The sequence below is a fragment of the Odocoileus virginianus genome, chromosome 9 (assembly GCF_023699985.2).
Source record: "Odocoileus virginianus isolate 20LAN1187 ecotype Illinois chromosome 9, Ovbor_1.2, whole genome shotgun sequence".
NCBI classification, from domain to species: Eukaryota; Metazoa; Chordata; class Mammalia; order Artiodactyla; family Cervidae; genus Odocoileus; species Odocoileus virginianus.
This window is the reverse complement of record NC_069682.1, coordinates 39861785-39879841: the sequence shown is the minus strand read 5'-3', so window position 1 is coordinate 39879841 and position 18057 is coordinate 39861785. Positions and strand designations below refer to the sequence as shown.

General features: G+C 54.4%; 1 protein-coding gene across 1 annotated transcript; it reads right to left on the bottom strand.

The window, feature by feature from the left end:
- Positions 1-7384: 7384 nt before the first annotated feature.
- On the bottom strand, positions 7385-8287 carry LOC110128424 (calmodulin-like). Its single transcript, XM_020879198.2, has one exon. The coding sequence runs from the start codon at positions 8082-8084 to the stop codon at positions 7635-7637; it is 450 nt and encodes a 149-aa protein (XP_020734857.1). The 5' UTR covers positions 8085-8287; the 3' UTR covers positions 7385-7634.
- Between the last annotated feature and the right edge of the window lie 9770 nt (positions 8288-18057).

Genomic DNA, 18057 nt, shown 5'->3' with positions numbered 1-18057 from the left:
AAAGAACAGAACTGCTGGTTTAATTGTTTTTCTGTTTCTTTCTCCCCTCTCCTTCCCCCATAAAAATCATAATGTACATGTACAATCCTCTGGTCTGAAAGTATGTGCTGAAAAAGTCTATTTTTTTTTCTTTTTTCGCCAGCACCAACCCACAGAGCAAGACACCAGCATTGTCTGGGGAGCGATAATGGCTGTGTTTCCAACATCCCTGCCCACTGGCCCTGACAGATACCGCAATGGTTCCTGCCAGGAAATTCCCTGCCGCGTGGAAAACCCAGAGGAGGAAGCAGAGCCCCATAGACCTCTCAGCCTCCACCCAGAGCTGCAGGAGTAAAACAAGCCCATCATCTCGGGCTTGGGGATCCACAGGGACCTGGGAGCCTGTGACAGGACACACACACCACCAGGCCTCATGCAGCCGCCTCTGTGCCTGTTCTACCAGGTCCGAGGTGGTTTGGACCCTGTGTACCACTTAATAGAGCCCTCAGGGGGAAAGTGTTACCACTTCCATTTTGCAAACAAGAAAATCAGGGCTAAGATCTAACTTGAGGTCAGCACCAAGTCAGCTTCTCTCCTTCCAAGGCCGCTGGTAAAGTGAGCCTGGGCATCTAGGGGGAGATCCTGGTACCCCCGGCCCACTCGCCAATCCACGGTCTTCCCTGGGCTCTTCTCCTGGTGACTGGGTACCTCGTCCAACCTTCTTTCCCCTCGAGGACCGTGACCCCCGTCATCGACTGGGCCACTGCCCCAGAGAGCAGCTGAGCCCTGGCTCCAGGGCTGGGTCCTCATGTCAAGGATCACCTGCCACCCAACCCCCATGCTGGGGCAGACGGGGCTCAGCCTCAGGGAGTGGGGGATGGGTGAAGGCCCCCCAGACTCAGGCAGGGTCTCCACTGTGCTCTTTCCCAGCCTTCTCCGATACCAGGTGGACTCAGGACGACTGGCCCATCGTCCTTACAAGCAGCAGGCAGAGCAAGCAAGGCTCAGGTCAGAATCTGAGTCCCACCCAACCCCGGGCTCTCACCCCCAGGGCCTGGGACCCTCCTCCTTCCTCCCCCACTGGCCTTGCAGTAGAGGGTCTTGGAGACCCTCACATCAATGCTTCCCAACTCTTCTCCCCCCAGGACCCCTGTTATTCCCCAAATGGTGTTCTCACCGAACAAACCACAAGTGCTGCATCATGTGTTTTCCACATGTGGTCAGGGATAGGCGGCCACTCGGATGCACGCCCAGGCAGCAGGAGAACCTCACTGACTCCACCCTCAGGGGCCTAGGGGCCTCAACACACATTTGTGAGCAACTGCTGGACACTCGCAATGCCCACCACCCACGTGGTCTTCAAAGCCCACAACGCTGAGAGTCCCACTGAGACGTCCTGTCCAGCTATCTCTGCCTCCAGCAGGATGAGTCCCCCATCTTTGGCGGGGTGGGGGCAGTGCTCCAGTGGGCAGCCCCCTCTTCCAGCTCTCATCTATGCCCAGGTTTGTCCCCAGCGTGGGCACTCTCTTGCATCACCAGGGCTGGACAGCACTCTGCCTGGAAATATGTTGTAGGGAGGGAAGGATGGGAAGATGAAGGAAGGAATCTGAGCTTGAGCAAGAGCCCAGCTCTCTGGGGGAGAACTGGCTCCTGTTTGCACACTTGGGGCAGCTCCGTCTCCTCCTGGGGCTCCTGTGACCGCCCCCTCCTGTACTCAGACCCACGGCAGTGTGCGGCTCAAGGAAATGCTGTGGAAGGAATGAGTGAGCAGGTGAGCATCACCAGCACCCACGTGGGTACCCACCGCTCTGGATGCAGGAAAACTCAGTTTGCTGAGAACACCTGCAACCCCCTTCCCGGATCTGACTTCCATCTGGGTCCTAGGTCAGCCAGGCAGAAAGACCGGGGCTCTGGGGAGCAAAGCAGGCATGGGGGCTGTGAGTCACCCGGGAGAGCACCATCGGCTCCCAAAGTGACTCAGACCTGACGTGGGTGACAGCAGCCTCCAGCCTGGGCCATGCTCACCACCCCGATTCTCCCAGCGCACCGCTCCCTGCCCAGTGGGGCAGAGGAGGCCTGGGCCAGGGGCACTAGGCAGAACCGTGGCTTTGGGGGCAAATACGTGCTTCATTCTCTTCTCACCTTCTCACCTCAGCCACCAAGCACCTGCGTGCATGAAGCAAAGGGCCAAGCCAGGGACCCCAGAACATCAAGGACCCCCGGACCAACTGTGGGTTCAGAACATTGGGGGGCCACACGTGACCTTTTCCGAAGCTCTCCAGGTACTTTAATTGGCAGCCAGCACTCAGAATCATGGCTTATAGTACACTCTGCTATCTTTAAGATGGATAACCAGCAAGGACCTGCTTACAGCACAGGGAACTCTCCTCGGTGTTAGGCAGCAGCCTGGATGGGAGGGGAGTTTGGGGGAGAATGGATACATGTGTATGTATGCCTGAGTCCCTCTCTGTTCACCTGAAACCATCACAACATTGTTAACTGGCTATTCTCCAATACAAAATAAAAAGTTTAAATTAAAAAAAAATTTGTGTGTGTGTGCAATAAAGTTTTATTAAAGTATAAAGGAGATAGAGAAAGCTTCTGACATAGACATCAGAAGGGGGTAGAAAGAGTACCTGCTTGTTAGTGTTAGCATATAAAAGGAATCATGGCTTATAGCAAAGGCAGGCTTGGGCTGGACCGACAAGGGATGATGTGGAAAGTTCCTGCTGTGCCCTGAGGCGGGGACGTCTAGGCGGGAAAGAGACCCAAGTGCCAGAGATAACAAACAGTTGCAGGTGAGCAAGAAGGAGCTTGCAGAGGCACGGGCCCTTTCCCAGGTTGTGGTAATGTGGAGCGGAGCATGGGAGGAGCAGATGAGGTCATCTGTGCTGGCCGATGCCAGGAAGGAGGAGGCAGGCCCTGGCTTCTCAGATGTAGGGCTGTGCCCTCTGGACTGTGACCACCTAGCAGAATCCGGGCGATGGGGCCGTGTTGATGACCCCAAAGCTCAGAACTTGGACGGGGTGACAGAGCAAATGTGGCTGGATAATTAATCTAGAGTGTTCCTGAGGACCTGGAGCACAGCTGAACCTGTTGAAAACCTGCTCTTCCTGACTTTGCGGGGGAAGAGAAGAGCATCGATCTGAAGTCTTATCAGCTGGAACCAGAGGTCTGACATCCAGATCGTCATCTGTTCTGCCAGTTACCTGCCCTGGAATCTCCTACTGCCCTCCTCCACCGAGTGATGGTTAATTCTGTGTGCCATCTTGGTGGGGATAAGAGTTGCCCCAAGAGCTGGAGGAGATGTTTCTGGGTGCAGCTGGGAGGGGTGTGTACAGTAGTGATGGGAATTGGACCTGGTTCAGCAGAATTCCCTCCCCAGTGGCAGGGGGCGAGGGGGGGGCATCACCCAATCCATTGAGGGTCCAAGCAGAATGAAAGGCAGGGGAAGGGCGAGTTCACTCCCTGGTTTGAGCCAAGACCTCCATCTTCCCCCTGCCCTTGGACTGGGGTCTCCTGGTTTGAGCTTCCAGGCTGACATCAGGGTGTATTCCGTCAGCCCCCTGAAGCCCAGCCTTCAGGTTTGGACTGAACTCTCTTGGGCCTCCACCCACAGGGAGCAGGTCCTAGGGCTTTGCCTCCATAATGGGTGAGCCGGTTCCCGTAACAAACCTCCCTGTGTCTCTACAGACCCTGTTGTTGTGTTCAGTTGCTCACTTGTGTCCGACTCTTTGTGACCCTATGGACTGCAGCACACCAGGCTCCCCAGTCCTTCACAGACACAACTTAGTGACTGAACAACAACAAAAAGCATAATTTATTAAATTTAATACTTCGAAGGATTTGGGGGAATTTTTGCTCTAGTTGTGTGTCCCACTCTTTGTGACCCCAATGGACTGCAGCATACCAGGCTCCCCTGTCCTTCACAGACGTGACTTAGTGACTGAACAACAACAAAAAGCCATAATTCATTAAAATTATTACCTCGAAGAATTTGGGGGAATTTTTGCTTTAGTTGAAATTAGTTTTGTTTTCACCAAAGTGGTTTCACCCCAGCCAGTTCCCATAGATGTGTCAGTTTAGCTCTGCTCAGCCAAATGTCAGTTTGAATGAAACATGTGACTCACATTTCAGACATGAGCAATTATCAAATACTTAAAACGTCTGCAAAATATCACTTTGATGGAGGCAGTTAACAAATTTGTAAATTGAAAGGAGTATTGAAGCAACAGTCTATTTTGAAAATCTGTTGGAGAGAAACCCACCCCATCCACCTACAGTTCTTAAGGCCACGGGTTTAGCTACTCCATCTTGATAGGAATCAGTTCCCTTCCCCAATATACTAAAAAAAGAAAGAAAAACCCAGAGACCACTCATCTCTGTCAGGTTATGGTTCAATGTTGACGTGAACTGACAGCAACAAAACCAATTTTCAAGCCACAAACTAAAAACTAAAATATCCAAGTGAACAAAGAAAACTTCAGAGAAATATTTAGAAACTGCTCAGAGCATCTTATCCGATGTGAATCTCTAATCCTTAGCGTCCTTAGAGATAATTGTTTGGTAAATTGGGGATGAACAGCAAGTTGACAGTTTGCAGAACTAGTCTTAGCAAGTGGACTTTCACAAAAATGGCTTTTGGAGGCCCAGGTTTCCTGATGTGACCTAGAGCCAGGAACTTCCACCTGGCTCTGCAGTTCCCCTGGGGTCTAGACTGGGTGGGGCTGCTTCTGAGCGGGTTGGGTAACCTGGGGTCCCCACTCCAAGGTCACTCAGGCCCCCTGGAGTCGATGTGAAGCCGTTTCCGTAGCCCCTGCAGTGTCAGGCGGAAGAAGAAAGGCACTCAAACGCAGGCCCGCAGCTTCGAGAGGCTGGTCCAGCCTTGGTTCCCACCAGCCCACCCAGCAGACCCCGCCCAGGCCTACTTCCTCCAGGGGAGGGGCTGCCAGGAATCTCCATGGGAATCAGCTGTGCCGGTGGAACCCTGAAGTCCCTCCAGGTCCTTCTCTCATCAGAGCCCTGAAACAAGTCACTTCCTCTCCCAGACTCACGATTCCCTCTCTGTTCCCCGGGGCAACACATGAAGAGAAACTGCTGCGTCTTTCTTCTTGTCTTGTGGCCCCAGCAAGCCCTTTTCAGCAACAGCTCAGCAGGGATGAGCCTCAAAGTTCACACACCAGCCAGAGGCCGCTGGTGGCTTCATCTCTCTCTCTCCCTCTGCGAGCTCTAACCATCCATAAACTGCTTGCATTATTCTCAGTGTAACATCTTTACACACACGGATATGGAGAGTAAAATAGCTTCCATGTATTAGCATCCTGGGCTTGCCCTGTGACTCAGCGGTTAAGAATCTGCCTGCCAACACAGAAGATGCAGGAGACCCGGGTTCAATCCCTGGGTGGGGAAGATCTCCTGAAGAAGAGCATGGCAACCCACTCCAGTATTCTTGCCTGGAGAAGCCCTTGGACAGAAGGAGGGCTACAGTCCACGGGGTCACAGAGTCAGACACAACTGAAGTGACTAAACACACACATACATTAGCATCCTAGCACCAGCCAGCCTAGGGAACTAAGTGCTTCCGGGTTCCCTCCTCCCTCTCCTCCTCTTGCCTCCCCACCCTTCTCCTCCTCCTCTCCTCCCCCGCAGTCCTGGAGTCTGCTCTTCCCAGGTATGAGCCTCATGCTTCTTCAAAGTCAGAAGAATTATTTTTTCTTTTTTTTTTTAAGGGACGAAGATCAGTTTTATGTGCCACAGGCTGGGAGATGTTCTTCTCAGAGGTTGTGGCCTCACAAGACAGTAAGATTAACTGGGATAATTAAAAATTAACAAATCAAAATTAACATGGGATTCCCCATGTTTCAAAGGAAGTACATGAAAGGGAAAAAAAAAAAATCTGCCATCGGAGTCATTTCATTAAAGAAAGGACATTTGAACTATAGAAAGAGCATATTCTCAGAACTTCAAAAACTAAATACATCAAGTTCATCCAAACATCTTTATTTTCCTTGTTTCCACGCAGAGCCTGGAGCCCTTCGCCCTGGACCAACTTGGCATTTAGGAATCTCTCATTTAGAAACTCACCTTCTGTGACCTGCATCCCTAAGAGGATGGGGACTTTCTGGGGGGGTCCACCCCATCCTGGATGTCCCACCCCTGAGATCTTGGGAGGGAGGAGCAGCCTCCGCCCCCTGCCTCATCTCCCTCTTATCTCCACCAGAAGCCACACCCACTCATGCCCTGGGAACCCTCAGGGACCAGAGCTCCTGCCTCTCTTCTCTGTCTTCCTCCCCACTCTAGCTCAGGCCTGAGCAGGGGACTGCAGGGAGACCCCGAGGACAGGGCTAGGATGGACCGTGCAGCAGGTGTGATGTCACGGGGCCCCAGTGACCCACTGAAAATATCCCTAAGTGGGAATACTTCATCAGTGCTACAGCACACCCCGATGGCCTGGCCCCACCCCCTCTGCACGGGTACATTGCTCTGTCATTCGCCCTCGAACAGGAAGAGGGGAGGGTAAAGGGCTGGGCAGGTGTTTTGCAATAGCCCCCCAGGTAGGTGGACTCTGTCTCTCCCCGCCCTGCACTGAGAACCTCTGCCTTGGCTCTGGCCAGGATGGTTTTTAGGAACCACACAGCAATGCTGCAAAAATCCAAGTTCCGATGCCACCTCAGCTTGACCTCAGAGGGTGGAAGGGGGCTGCTCTTCCCATCTCTGACTTCCGGCCTCTCCCCAGCTGCTCTGTGGGCACACGCACACCCAGGGAGTTGCTTCAGAGCCCCAACCCCAAAGGGCCCCGAAGGGCTGGAGCAGAGGGTTTAGGGGCATCTTCCTCCCTGAGCCATGTCTTTCTAGGATCTGATGGGAAACACCCCCCACCCCCCAAGTGTGATCCCCTCCCATTACCCCATCTCAGCATCTCCCACCCCATCATCCTTCCCACTTCTTGACCATCCCACCCTCCTTCAGGTAAGGCAGGGCTGGTCTTCCAGGGCACCCAACTTGGCTCTAGAATTCCCCATATCTCAAATGCAGTACACACACACACACACACACACACAGAGTTTTCTTTCAGCTGGCTACATGCAAAGCGTGATAAACACCACCAGTGGGGCAGGCGTGTCCCAGCCCTGGTCTGGACTCTGGCCCTAGGTTCTGATGGGAGCTCAGGCAGGCACTCGAGTCCCATCTGCCCCATCCCACCCATAGTGCTCCCACCACCCTCCTCAACCATGGGCATCAAAGATGGGCCTCCTGGAGTCGTAGGGTTCCCCACTAGGGCTGAGTGGAATGGGGAGAGGCTCAAGAGAACCCCACATGCCCCCGCTGGGACCCTTCAACGACCCCACCCAACCCCCACCCTCCCCAGCCCCCCTCTACCCCCATTCAAGCACAGTCGTACACCTTGGAGCTCACATCCCTTTATTCCAACCGGCGCATCACTTTGGGTCTCCTCACAACAGCTCTGCAAGGTAGGGCGCACCCCCATCTCTCAAGCACTCTCTGTCTGGCTGGACAGATCAGACCCCAGGCCGCGGGGAAGCCCTTCCCGCCTACCACCGACTGTCCCCACATGGAAGCAGGGTTTGACCCAGCAGTGGGACCAGAGTCGGGCGGAGGCAGGGGGCAGCAGAGCAGGCAGGGGGTGGGGAGCCTCAGTTCTGGGTGAGGATGCGCACGAACTCCTTGTAGTTCACCCGGCCGTCTTGGTCCACGTCTGCCTCCCGAATCATGGCATCCAGCTCATCCTGAGACATCTTCTCCTCCAGCTGGGACGTGGCCTGCCTGAGCTCGTCCACGCTGATGTAGCCATCGTTGTCTTGGTCTAAGGCACGGAAGATTTCCTTCAGGCCCTCCTCTGTGGCCGAGGTCTGAAGCTCTGAAGCCATGGCTCCCAGGAACTCCTGGAAGCTGATGACGCCGTTGTTGTCTGTGTCCAGCTGGGTGATGATCCCCTTCAGCTCAGCCTCTGACAGCTTCAGTCCCAGCTCCTGCATCACGGTGCCCAGATCCTGCACATTGATGGTGCCGTCCTTGTCCTTGTCGAATCTGTCGAAGGCCTGCTTGAACTCTGCCACCTGCTCTTCAGACAGCTTTTCTGCCATGTTGCTCACACCTGCTACGGAGCTTGCCAGCTTGCTGTCAACCTGCTCGAGGGGCTCACGTCAGAGCTGGGACCAGCTCAGGACCAAGGCTGTGTGTGTCTGAGAACACAGCTCAGGCGGCAGCCTTGCCACTGCTGGGAACCCCCTCCTTTTCTGCGCATCCCAGCAAAGGGAGGAGGACTCTCCCCACCCACCCCACGTCCCGGGGCGAGATCCTCCTCCCAGGGAGGGACAGCAGACTGCAGACAGACGAGAAATGCAGGAACTGGAGAGGCGGGCCCGCCCCAGGAGAGGCTGCAGAGAACCAATGTGGCCAGGCCTCGCCCACCCCGGCAGCAGAGCACAGTGCCCACGGCACTCTCACAGTCCAGCCAAGCTCAAGATGGGGGTCTCAAGACAACTTCTCCAAATTTAGAGACTGGCATGGGGAGGGGAGAGGAGCCTCCCACAGCCCTGCGGACCAGGAGGGCTGTGGCCAGCATTCCTGTTCTCTCTGGGGCTGTCCAGCCCCCATCCTGCAGGGTGGACTATGGTGGTAGAGCTGAGTGGGATTCTCCCAGAATGCACTGTGGGCATCATCACTCTTCAGTCCACAGTGGCCGGCAGGTCCTCAGGTAGGGACGCATCTGCCTGCCTTTGGCTTGGAGAAAGGTGGAGCTGGGGCGGGCAGAGCCTGCTGCAAGTACTGCTGAGATTCATTTATGAAGTGAATGTTCGAAGTGTGATTTCAGAGGCGAGAGGAAGCCTCCAGTATCCCTCAAGGTCCTCTCCTCTAGCTCCCCTCTAGCTTCTCTGATTCTGTCCCAAGTCCCAGGTTCTCTACAGAGACCCCAGGAAGGTGGGGACCCTTCACTTATAACTCCAGAGGGGTCCTGCCTGAGAGAGATGGGCTGGATCGGGCAGCCCCCAAACATGCCAGGGGTGGGAGGATGTAGAAGAGGTTGGTTGAAGCTGTGTACTTGGTCTGCCTTACGGTTTTATTAAGTCAGCCCTAAGCATGGGGTCGCAAAGTGTCGGACACGACTGAGCGACTGAACTGTACTGAACTGAACTGAAGCAGAAAAAGTCCCGGGCTGCATGGTCTTATCTGTATCATCTCTGCCCACTGCTCTGAAGCAGTTTCGACCAAGACCTCAGGCCCTGGGGACTGTACCCAAGTCCTTATCCCTGAGATCCAAGGCTGTAAAGGGACATTTGCCCTGGGGCCCCCATGGTAACTTTCTCAAGCAGATTCCCTCAAGATCCCTATAAATCCCCTGACTTGCCCCAGCTCTGCCTCCAGGGGAGGAGCAGACTGCTTCTGTCCTCCTGAGAAATTAGTAAATTCCTCTCCTTCTGGTTCAGCCCATCAGACAGCATTCTGTCCTTCCCTAGAGGGCAGCTAGGCAAACACCTCTCCACCTCTTAGCCCTGCTCATCCACCCCCAGCCACCCTGAGTCCAGGGGACCCAGATGCAGAAAGAGACAGGAAACCTTCTGGTTGCCCAACTCCTCACATGAAGGGATTCCCTGGTGACTCAGTAGTAAGGAACTCGCCTGCCAAGGCAGGAGACACAAGAGACCAGGACTCAGTCCCTGGGTCAGGAAGATCCACTGGAGGAGAAAGGGCAACCCATCCCAACATTCTTGCCTGGAGAATCCAGAGAATTCTCTGGATTGTCAGAGGAGCCTGGCGGGCTATAGTCCATGGGATTGCAAAGAGTCAAACACGACTGAGCGCACACAGACATCATGAAGATGATCACTATCTCATCTCAGAGCAGAAGAGTGTAGAGGCCAATACATAATGAGCAATCAATTTCTCAATGAAACTAATGACTGTCTTGGGTGGAGGGTGTGGATTCTCCTGGGAGACCAGCTTCATAAGCCAGGTGGGGAGGGTGGGGCGCTGGTTACTGGGACCAGTCCAGCTCCCTTGCTTATTTTTAAAGAATATTTGAAGATATAAATCTATGCTTTAAATTTCCTTTTCTTCTCATCTCGTTTACTCTCATCGCTGATTCTGCACTGTAAGTGGAGAGCTTTGCAGATACTGTCAGGAGACTTGAACTCTGGGTTCTAATTCCATCCTTGATTTGGGGACTTAATTTGTGTGTCTGTATCTTCAGCTATGAGATAGGATAATAAGTCCCTGTATCTGATCAGGCCTCTTAGGATCAAAGCTTGAAGCTTCTTTGATCAACAGAAGGTGCTGTTATTCCATAACCACCTTGTGTTTTGTTGTTCATTCTCGCAGTCATATCTGACTCTGCAACCCCGTGGACTGCAGCACGCCAGGCTTCCTTGTCCTTCACTGTCTCCTGGAGTTTGCTCAAACTCATGTCCATTGAGTGGGTGATACCATCCAACCATCTCATCCTCTGTCATCCCCTTCTCCTCCTGCCTTCAATCTTTTCCAGCATCAGGGTCTTTTCCAATGAGTCCAGCTCTTTGCATCAGGTGGTCAAAGTATTGGAGCATCAATTTCAGCAGGGACTCTCAAGAGTCTTCTCTAACACCAATTGATTCAAAAATATCAATTCTTTGGTGCTTAGCCTTCTTTATGGTCCAACTCTCACAGTCATACATGAAAAACTGGAAAAACCATAGCTTTGACTATGCAGTCCTCATGTTTGCATTTGGTGTGAACCAACACTTCTAGAAGTATTCACTGGAAGAGGATCTTGCTCTCAAGGCCAGCAGGTAAGGGGACAAGGATGGCCGCCTGGGAGGCTGGGGGCTGAGGATGAGGAGATGGGGCTGCCACACCCTGGGCAGCCCTCAGGCACAGGAGGAGGGAGGAGGGGCTACAGACCCAGCAGGGAGGCCATGGTCCCCACAGGGGAGCAGGATGGCTGTGCCTGCTGCTCGGAGGGGTGCTTGGTCTACAGAGGAAGGAGAGCCTGGAGCAGAGGGAAGGGGGAGACAGAGGAGACTCCAGCAGGTGGGCCAACGAGCCTGCTCTCCAGGGCCTCGTCCACTCCTGCCCCCAACCTCTGTCTCCCAGGGACACTTGACTTCTCCCAACCCCGGTCCTACAGGAGGAAAGATGATGGAGAAGGCTGGGACAGGAAGGGAACCTCTTTCAGGCTGGCCAGATGAGTCCTGAGGCCCTCGGGGCAATGAACCCACATACTCAGTAGCCATAAGTGTCTGTGTGTGAATGTGTGTAGCTGATTATGCGGGGGAGGTGTGCAGAGCCAGGTCGGGGGTGGCTCCACTTCCCAGGGACTGGACACGGCACCCCGCTGCTGTCTGGGCTCTGTGAGCAAAACACCAAGAACCTGCAGGACGGGTCTTGAGGCTCCTCTGCCTCCCAGACCTGCAGGGACCTGCCTGTCCGTCCGCCTGAGCCAGTCTCCCCGGGAACAGCCCTGCCCCGATCTTACCCAGGAGACCCACTCCAAAAAGAGGGAAAAGACACTGTTTAGGGGTCACTGCTGCCCACAAGACAATCCCCGCCCTCTGGCTCCAGCCTGCTGCCCCCACTGGGCCCCCACCCTGAACACAACGCTTCCACTTGGGCAGGGCATTGTCCATGGCTTTGGGTCTGGGCAGCAGGGGGTGTGGGGCTGGCCTCCCCACCAGCCTGGGGTGGGTGACTTCACCTCCCCAACTCCAGGGGCCTCCCTTTAAAGGAGACGACACAGTGCCGGCTTTATGGGCTGTCGGGGATGTCAGGGTGACACGAGCAGACAGGAGGCAGTCGCTTAGAGCCTGGCATACAGAAGGCACTCAATAATAGGAACTGTGCTGTCCCTTGCTGCCCCATTGCCCAAGTGCTGCTCTCCACCTGGCACCTCCACGCTTCCTCCCAGCATTTGCTTCCAGGCCAAAGGACAAGCATCCTTGAAGGGGACCAGGGTGGCTGTTCTAAGGTCTCAGAAAGTCTTAATCTGAACTAAACAGTTGGGCTCCCAGGTGCAGGGACAGTGTCTGTCCTGCCTCACTCCTAGTGCTTCTATTGTTTCCTGTTCCTAGTAGCCCTCACAGGGTTGGTGCTCCTGGTGGAGGAGCGGATTCTCTGGATGAGCACATTCTACAGGACATGATCAGAGGCTGGAGGCCAACTTTCCAGGTCTCTGTTGCAGCAGATGTGTGATTCTGGGACTGCCAGGGGGTGGACATCACATCACGTGTTTGCGTCTGATTGCTCTGCACCCACAACTCTTTGCCGGCCTGGGCGGCTGGGTTCTCAGGGCCCACAATTACCCTGCACAGGGCAGGCTGGCAGGACTGTCCTCTCCCCTCTTTAGGGGAACTTGGCAGGATGCATGTCATGCTCCACTCACTGTCCACGCACATGCCTGACCCGGTAACAGTGGACTTGTCTTCCAGCACTTTCTGTAAGAAGTGCTTCCACTGAGTGCTTCCAGAGGGCTGAGACTTATCCCAGGACACCGGGATAGGCACTTATCCCGGGAAAGGCACTTTCACTTTAACCATGCCAAGAGGAAATCTTCCTAAGGTCTCACGTGTTTTATTTCCCATCACTGTAGAACAGGCTGGAACGTCCCTCCGGTGGTCAGAGGAGATGAGTGTGGCCATCAGCTATGTTGCAATGCCCTACTACCCACTGGGACTCGGGCGGGGTGCTGGCCACTCGATACACTGTCCTGGCTTGCTGTTTTCTGGTTGGCCCTCCCCACTTCCCGCCCAGAGTCCCACGGCGTCCTCTCCATCTCTGTTGGTGACGTCACTTGAGGAAAAGCCCGGAGTTGCCTGCAGCACGGTGGGCCTGACAAAGCAGAAGATGGGGGGCTTCCCTGGTGGCTCAGTGGTGAAGACTCTACCTGCCAATGCAGGAGACATGGGTTCAATCCCTGATCCAGGAGGATCCCATGTGCTGCGCCGCAACTAATCCTGTGTGCCATAACTACTGAGTGTGGGCTCTCGAGCCCGGGAACCGCAACTACTGAGCCCAAGTGCCCTAGAGCCCCTGCTCCACACTAGAGAAGACACAACTGGAAAGTAGCCTCCCCACTCAGCAGCTAGAGAAAAACCCATACAGCAATGAAGACTCGGTGCCGTAAAAAATAAATCCTTCTTTTTAAAAAAAGAAAATGGGGACCCAGTCCTGAGCAGGGGACACTCGTCTCCCTGTGCTTGTCTGGGGAATGCTGCCCGAGCCGTGCAGGGGTGCTGGTTTAGCCCAGGTCAGGGCTGACGCCTCGGGAGTGGGGGCAGCTCTGCTCCAGCCACACAAGCACACAGCACAACCCGGCAGGTCACCTCTTGCCCGTGGCCAAGATGGCTCAGCCCGGCGCCCAGGATCTGGGTCAGCGTCCCTGCCCCCCTCCTCCCTCATCACAAGATCCCAGAAGCCCTTTCTCTGCCACCAGAGCTGGGGTCTCGCTTTCCCACAATCCTGTCCAGCCAACCAAGATTCCTAGAAACAGAATCTGTCTCTCAGACTGCTTCCTTCTTCGGGGAAATTGTTCTTTCCTGCTCTGGAGTCTCCGACAGACCCGTTGTCACCGGTCAACAGTGAAGAAGCATGTTTCTGTTCTCTCCTGCACCTGATTCCATACAGCCCCGGGACTCTGGCCGCCCTCGGCGATGGGCTGATGAGGACCTTTTACATCTATGGTCAGCAGGGGTGGCAGCCCCAGCTTCGCCCTGTCCCCAGCTGTCCCTCCATACCTGCCAGCGCCTATTTGCCTGACCCAGTAAAGCCACACCCACACCTGTGCTTCCCCCCCCCCCCCCCGTTTACCTGGGGGAGAGGGTGATAGTCTTCCTCACACCTGTGCTCCTGTGTGCCAGGTGCCTTGAGAAGGGCTCTGAGGGTGACCTCATCTCATCCTCACTGTTCACTCCTGCTCCCAGATGAAGCAACTAAGGCTCAAGAGAAGTCACAAAACGGGGTCATGGACAAGCCAGGGTTTTGGATCTGGGCTTGCCAGACTGCGAAGCCCGAGCCCTTCTACCTCTGATGGCATCTGTCCAGAGCGGAGCGCAGAGTGGCCAGCTAGCCCAGGCGCCAGGAGGACTGCATCTCTCCTCCATCTGTGCTTACAGTGCTGATTCTGCCGGCATCTCATTAGTGAAAAAAGATGTTCCGGCTCTCAGCCCCATCTCTCCCAAGAACTCAGTCCAGGCACGAAGCCTTTGGCCTGGGCAAGGAAGTAGAAGGTGGAGGGGATGGAGGGGGTGGGATGTCAGACCCCGAGGTGCTCTTACACCTCCTGTCTCCTCATCCAGGGTGGAGGGGGCGCACGGAGGACTTTTTGCTTGTGCTCTCAGAGCCGGGACTGCATTGATTCTCCCTAGGGTGCTAGTAGGTTGAAGTCACAAGCCCTTCCCCCACCTCATCCCCCCCACCACACAGGCCACATCTGGCACCAAGGCCCCCCAGTCTCCTCCCATTTCACTCCATCATTCACTCCAGGAGACTTGAGTTCTATCCCAATGGGGCCTCCATCCAGCCACATGGCCTCGAGCAGAGCCTTCGTCATCCATTCAACAGATGCCCATTGCCAGGGCTGGGCTTGACCTTGAGAGCCTCCAGTGACCAGACACTCTCCCCACCTCCAGAGGGGCTGAGGCTTGCAAGAGGGCCCCTCAGAGGCCAGAAACACCCTTGGGTCTATTCTCCAAGGACAGCCGTCTTGGGAGGCACAGAGAAGACTCGCCCCAGAGCCAGGAGACCCTCCTTATGAGGCACATTTTTGTCCCTCACTCACCAGTTGCACAGTCCTGGGTAACTACTTATGTTTGATGAGTTACCAGGTCTGGAAAATGAGGGCATTGCACTGGATGGTGGCTTTCAGAATTTCATTAGCAGTGGAGCCACATTTCAAATGAAGCCTTATTGGTCTGAGAGAGAGCAGTTCATGTTCATTGAGCTCTCATGTTCCAGCTGCTCTCTGACCCTTCCAAGCATGAATGCAAGGTGCTCTGGGCCTCACTGCGATCAGCTGACAGGTGAGGCCCGGGAGTCAGGAGAGTCTGACTTGTCAAACATGAGTGAAGTGGCTAAAGGCAGGCTTTCCTGGTTGGTGGGAGGAAAGGAAGGGAGCAGAGTAGCTCCCGTTGGCCTCCTCCTGCTCCCTCGGCATCTCTGGAAGGACTTCTGCAGAGTCCAAGTGTCTCCAAGAGCAAGTTCAAATCCAGGGGATGAATGACCTTAAAGCGAGCTAAACTACTTTTCTCTTCTGATGCCCTCTCCAGGTACCATGCTCACGCCCCAAGCCTCCTGCTTCAACCACACCTCACTTGCTCACCAGCGGGCACAAGTGTCCACCCATAGATGCTTGAACTTGCACGACACACGTTTTCCTGTGTTAAACGTGAAGATTTTCATCACCACCATAAGCTTTGGGCTTCCCAGGTGGTTCAGGGGTAAAGAATCCACCTGCCAAAGTAGGAGAGACAGGAGATGTGGGTTAAATACCTGCGGTTGGGAAGATCCCCTGCAGGAGAAAACGGCAACCCACTCCAGTATTCCTGCCTGGAGAATCCCATGGACAGAGGAGACTAGGAGGGCTATAGTAGGGTCGAAAAGAGTCGGAATTGACCGAGTGACTGACAACGCACCCCATAAACTTCAAAAGCTTGGAACTTGGAACCAACACCTTTCTTGCCTCTTAGTGAGTCCCAGACCCTCAGGGGAAAACAGCTTGTTCTCTTAAACATAATTACCACACCCCGGTGGTGACGAGGGCTCAACGGAACAGACGGGCCTCCTTAGCCACTTATCAAGTGCATCTCAGTATCAAAAGATCCGTAGCGTGGAGTTCTGGCTCCTCAGCAACATTAGTCCCTGTAATACTTAGTCCATTTTTTCTGAAACCATCAAATGCAAGTTTGAAAGGGGGACAGTCACACACATTAGCCCTGCCCACACCCAGCCTGCTCTCCACTGGCCTCACCCCAAGGCCAGGCCGGAACCCCTTCGCCAGCCCACAGCACAGAGGAGGCAGTAAGTGACTGCAGGGTGAGCTACTTGGGAAAAGTTACCAAGTCCACAGGAATCACAGAAACCATCATTTCCCCAGGAAAGCAGGCAGTCCAAGAAGAGACTTTGTCTTGTTTGGCTACTTTTTCGTGAGCTGTAGCACTGATGTGTTTTGGTTTGGGTGACAGTTTAATCCTGAGTTAACCAAAGTGACTCTCAGCAATTAAACACAGGCCTCTACGTTAGGGCCTAGACAGCATATCAAAGAGCAGAGACATCACTTTGCCAACAAAGGGCCATATAGTCAAAGCTATGATTTTTTTCAGTAGTCATGTACAGATGTAAGAGTTGGACCATAAAGAAGGCTGACCACTGAAGTATTGAAGCTTTTGAATTGTGGTGTTGGAGAACACTCTTGAGAGTCCCTTGGACTGCAAGGATATCAAACCAGTTAACCCTAAAGGAAATTAACTCTGGAAAAACTGATGCTGAAGCTGAAACTCCAATACTTTGGCCACCTGATGTGAAGGGCCGACTCATTGGAAAAGACCCTGATGCTTGGAAAGATTGAGGGCGGGAGGAGAAAAGGATGACAGAGGATGATATGGTTGGATGACATCACCAATTCAATGGACATGAGTTTGAGCAAACTCCAGGAAACAGTGAAGCACAGGGAAGCCTGGAGTGCTGCAGTCCATGAGGTCGAAGAGTCGGACACGACCAAGTGTCTGAACAATATGTCACCTGGGGTGTGAAAGCAGGTTGAGGCCCCCAGAGACACTGTGGGTGCAGGTAAGCTGCTGAGGAGCTGGAGGGATTAGAGGCAGGGGGGCACCCTGGGGGGCACCCTCCAGTCCACCATGGAGGTAGACTTATAGACCAGCCACCTGGAGAAAGCAGCAGGACCTGCCTGGAGGACACAGCGGCCCAGGAAGACACAGGGAACCCTCAGAGCAACCTGAGCGCTGGGCTTCCTCCACACTCAGTGGACTTCATTCCGCAGGTGAGGCCTCAAATCATAAACACGAATCACCCCGGTGGCCTATAACCCTGAGCAGGAGGTGGGAAGCAGCACCCATGTCCTGGAGGGTGACGCACCTGGCTGCTTATCAGGTTTTAATTAAACATTGCACAGCTCTGATCCAGATCAATGGTCGCCTCCCTGAACTGAAGGCACAGCCCAAGACAGGCCTGGAGGAGTCCTGATGACTCACACAAGACCAAGACCGAGCAAACATCCTTCCCAAGCTGGTCAGGCTCCAGGCTGCAACGGCCTTCAGAGGGAGGTGAGAAAGGACATCCCAGACCCCCACAGGTTCCCACAGAAGGCCCCCCCCCACTAGCTGCAAAGACCCTTTCCTGGCAACAAGAGCGACTAAGAAAGTGTTGCTTTTCCCACGGTCTCAGAAAGTTGAGCAAAGATGTGCTTATGTCACTGGCCCCTCCCAGCCTTAGAAAGCAAGAAGCCCCAGAAAGCACTGGTCCAGACCACGTGCTTGGTAGAGGCTACTTGTTGTCCCTAGATGGGCTTGAACTCAACTCTCGGTATCCCACCACCACATCCTGTGTTTGTCTGTGTCAGTGTTGTTACTTTTAGACTGTGAACTGCAAATATCCCACAACAACAGAGCATGCTGCATGCTCTCTGCAAACCCAGGCATGTCTGCTCATTTCTAGGAGACTGAGTGATGGAAAGTCACAGGTAGGAACTTGACCTGTGGAGACCGAACACCCCAGAGACAGCCCGAGACGGGGACAGTCCTGCACTGACACTTGGACGCGTGCACTGGAACCGAGGAGACTCCGAGGGGCTGTTGGTCCTAAAGCCACAAGGGGAGAAGGTGGAGGCTCTACCCCAGGTCCTGGGACCACACTTCCCTTCCCAGGACTCTCTCCCACCTCTGTCCTGAGCCTCCCTGCACCTCCTGCCTGGTCCCGCTGGGTTCACGCCCAGACATTTGGCCTGCAGGAGAGAAGTCCTCCCTCCCCGGATCTGCCAGCCCGCATCACCCCGACTATGCTCAGGCCTCTCTATGAAGCCAGGCCAGCATTTCGCAATAAAGACTGAGTCGGATCAAAGTGCCCCAGGTGACC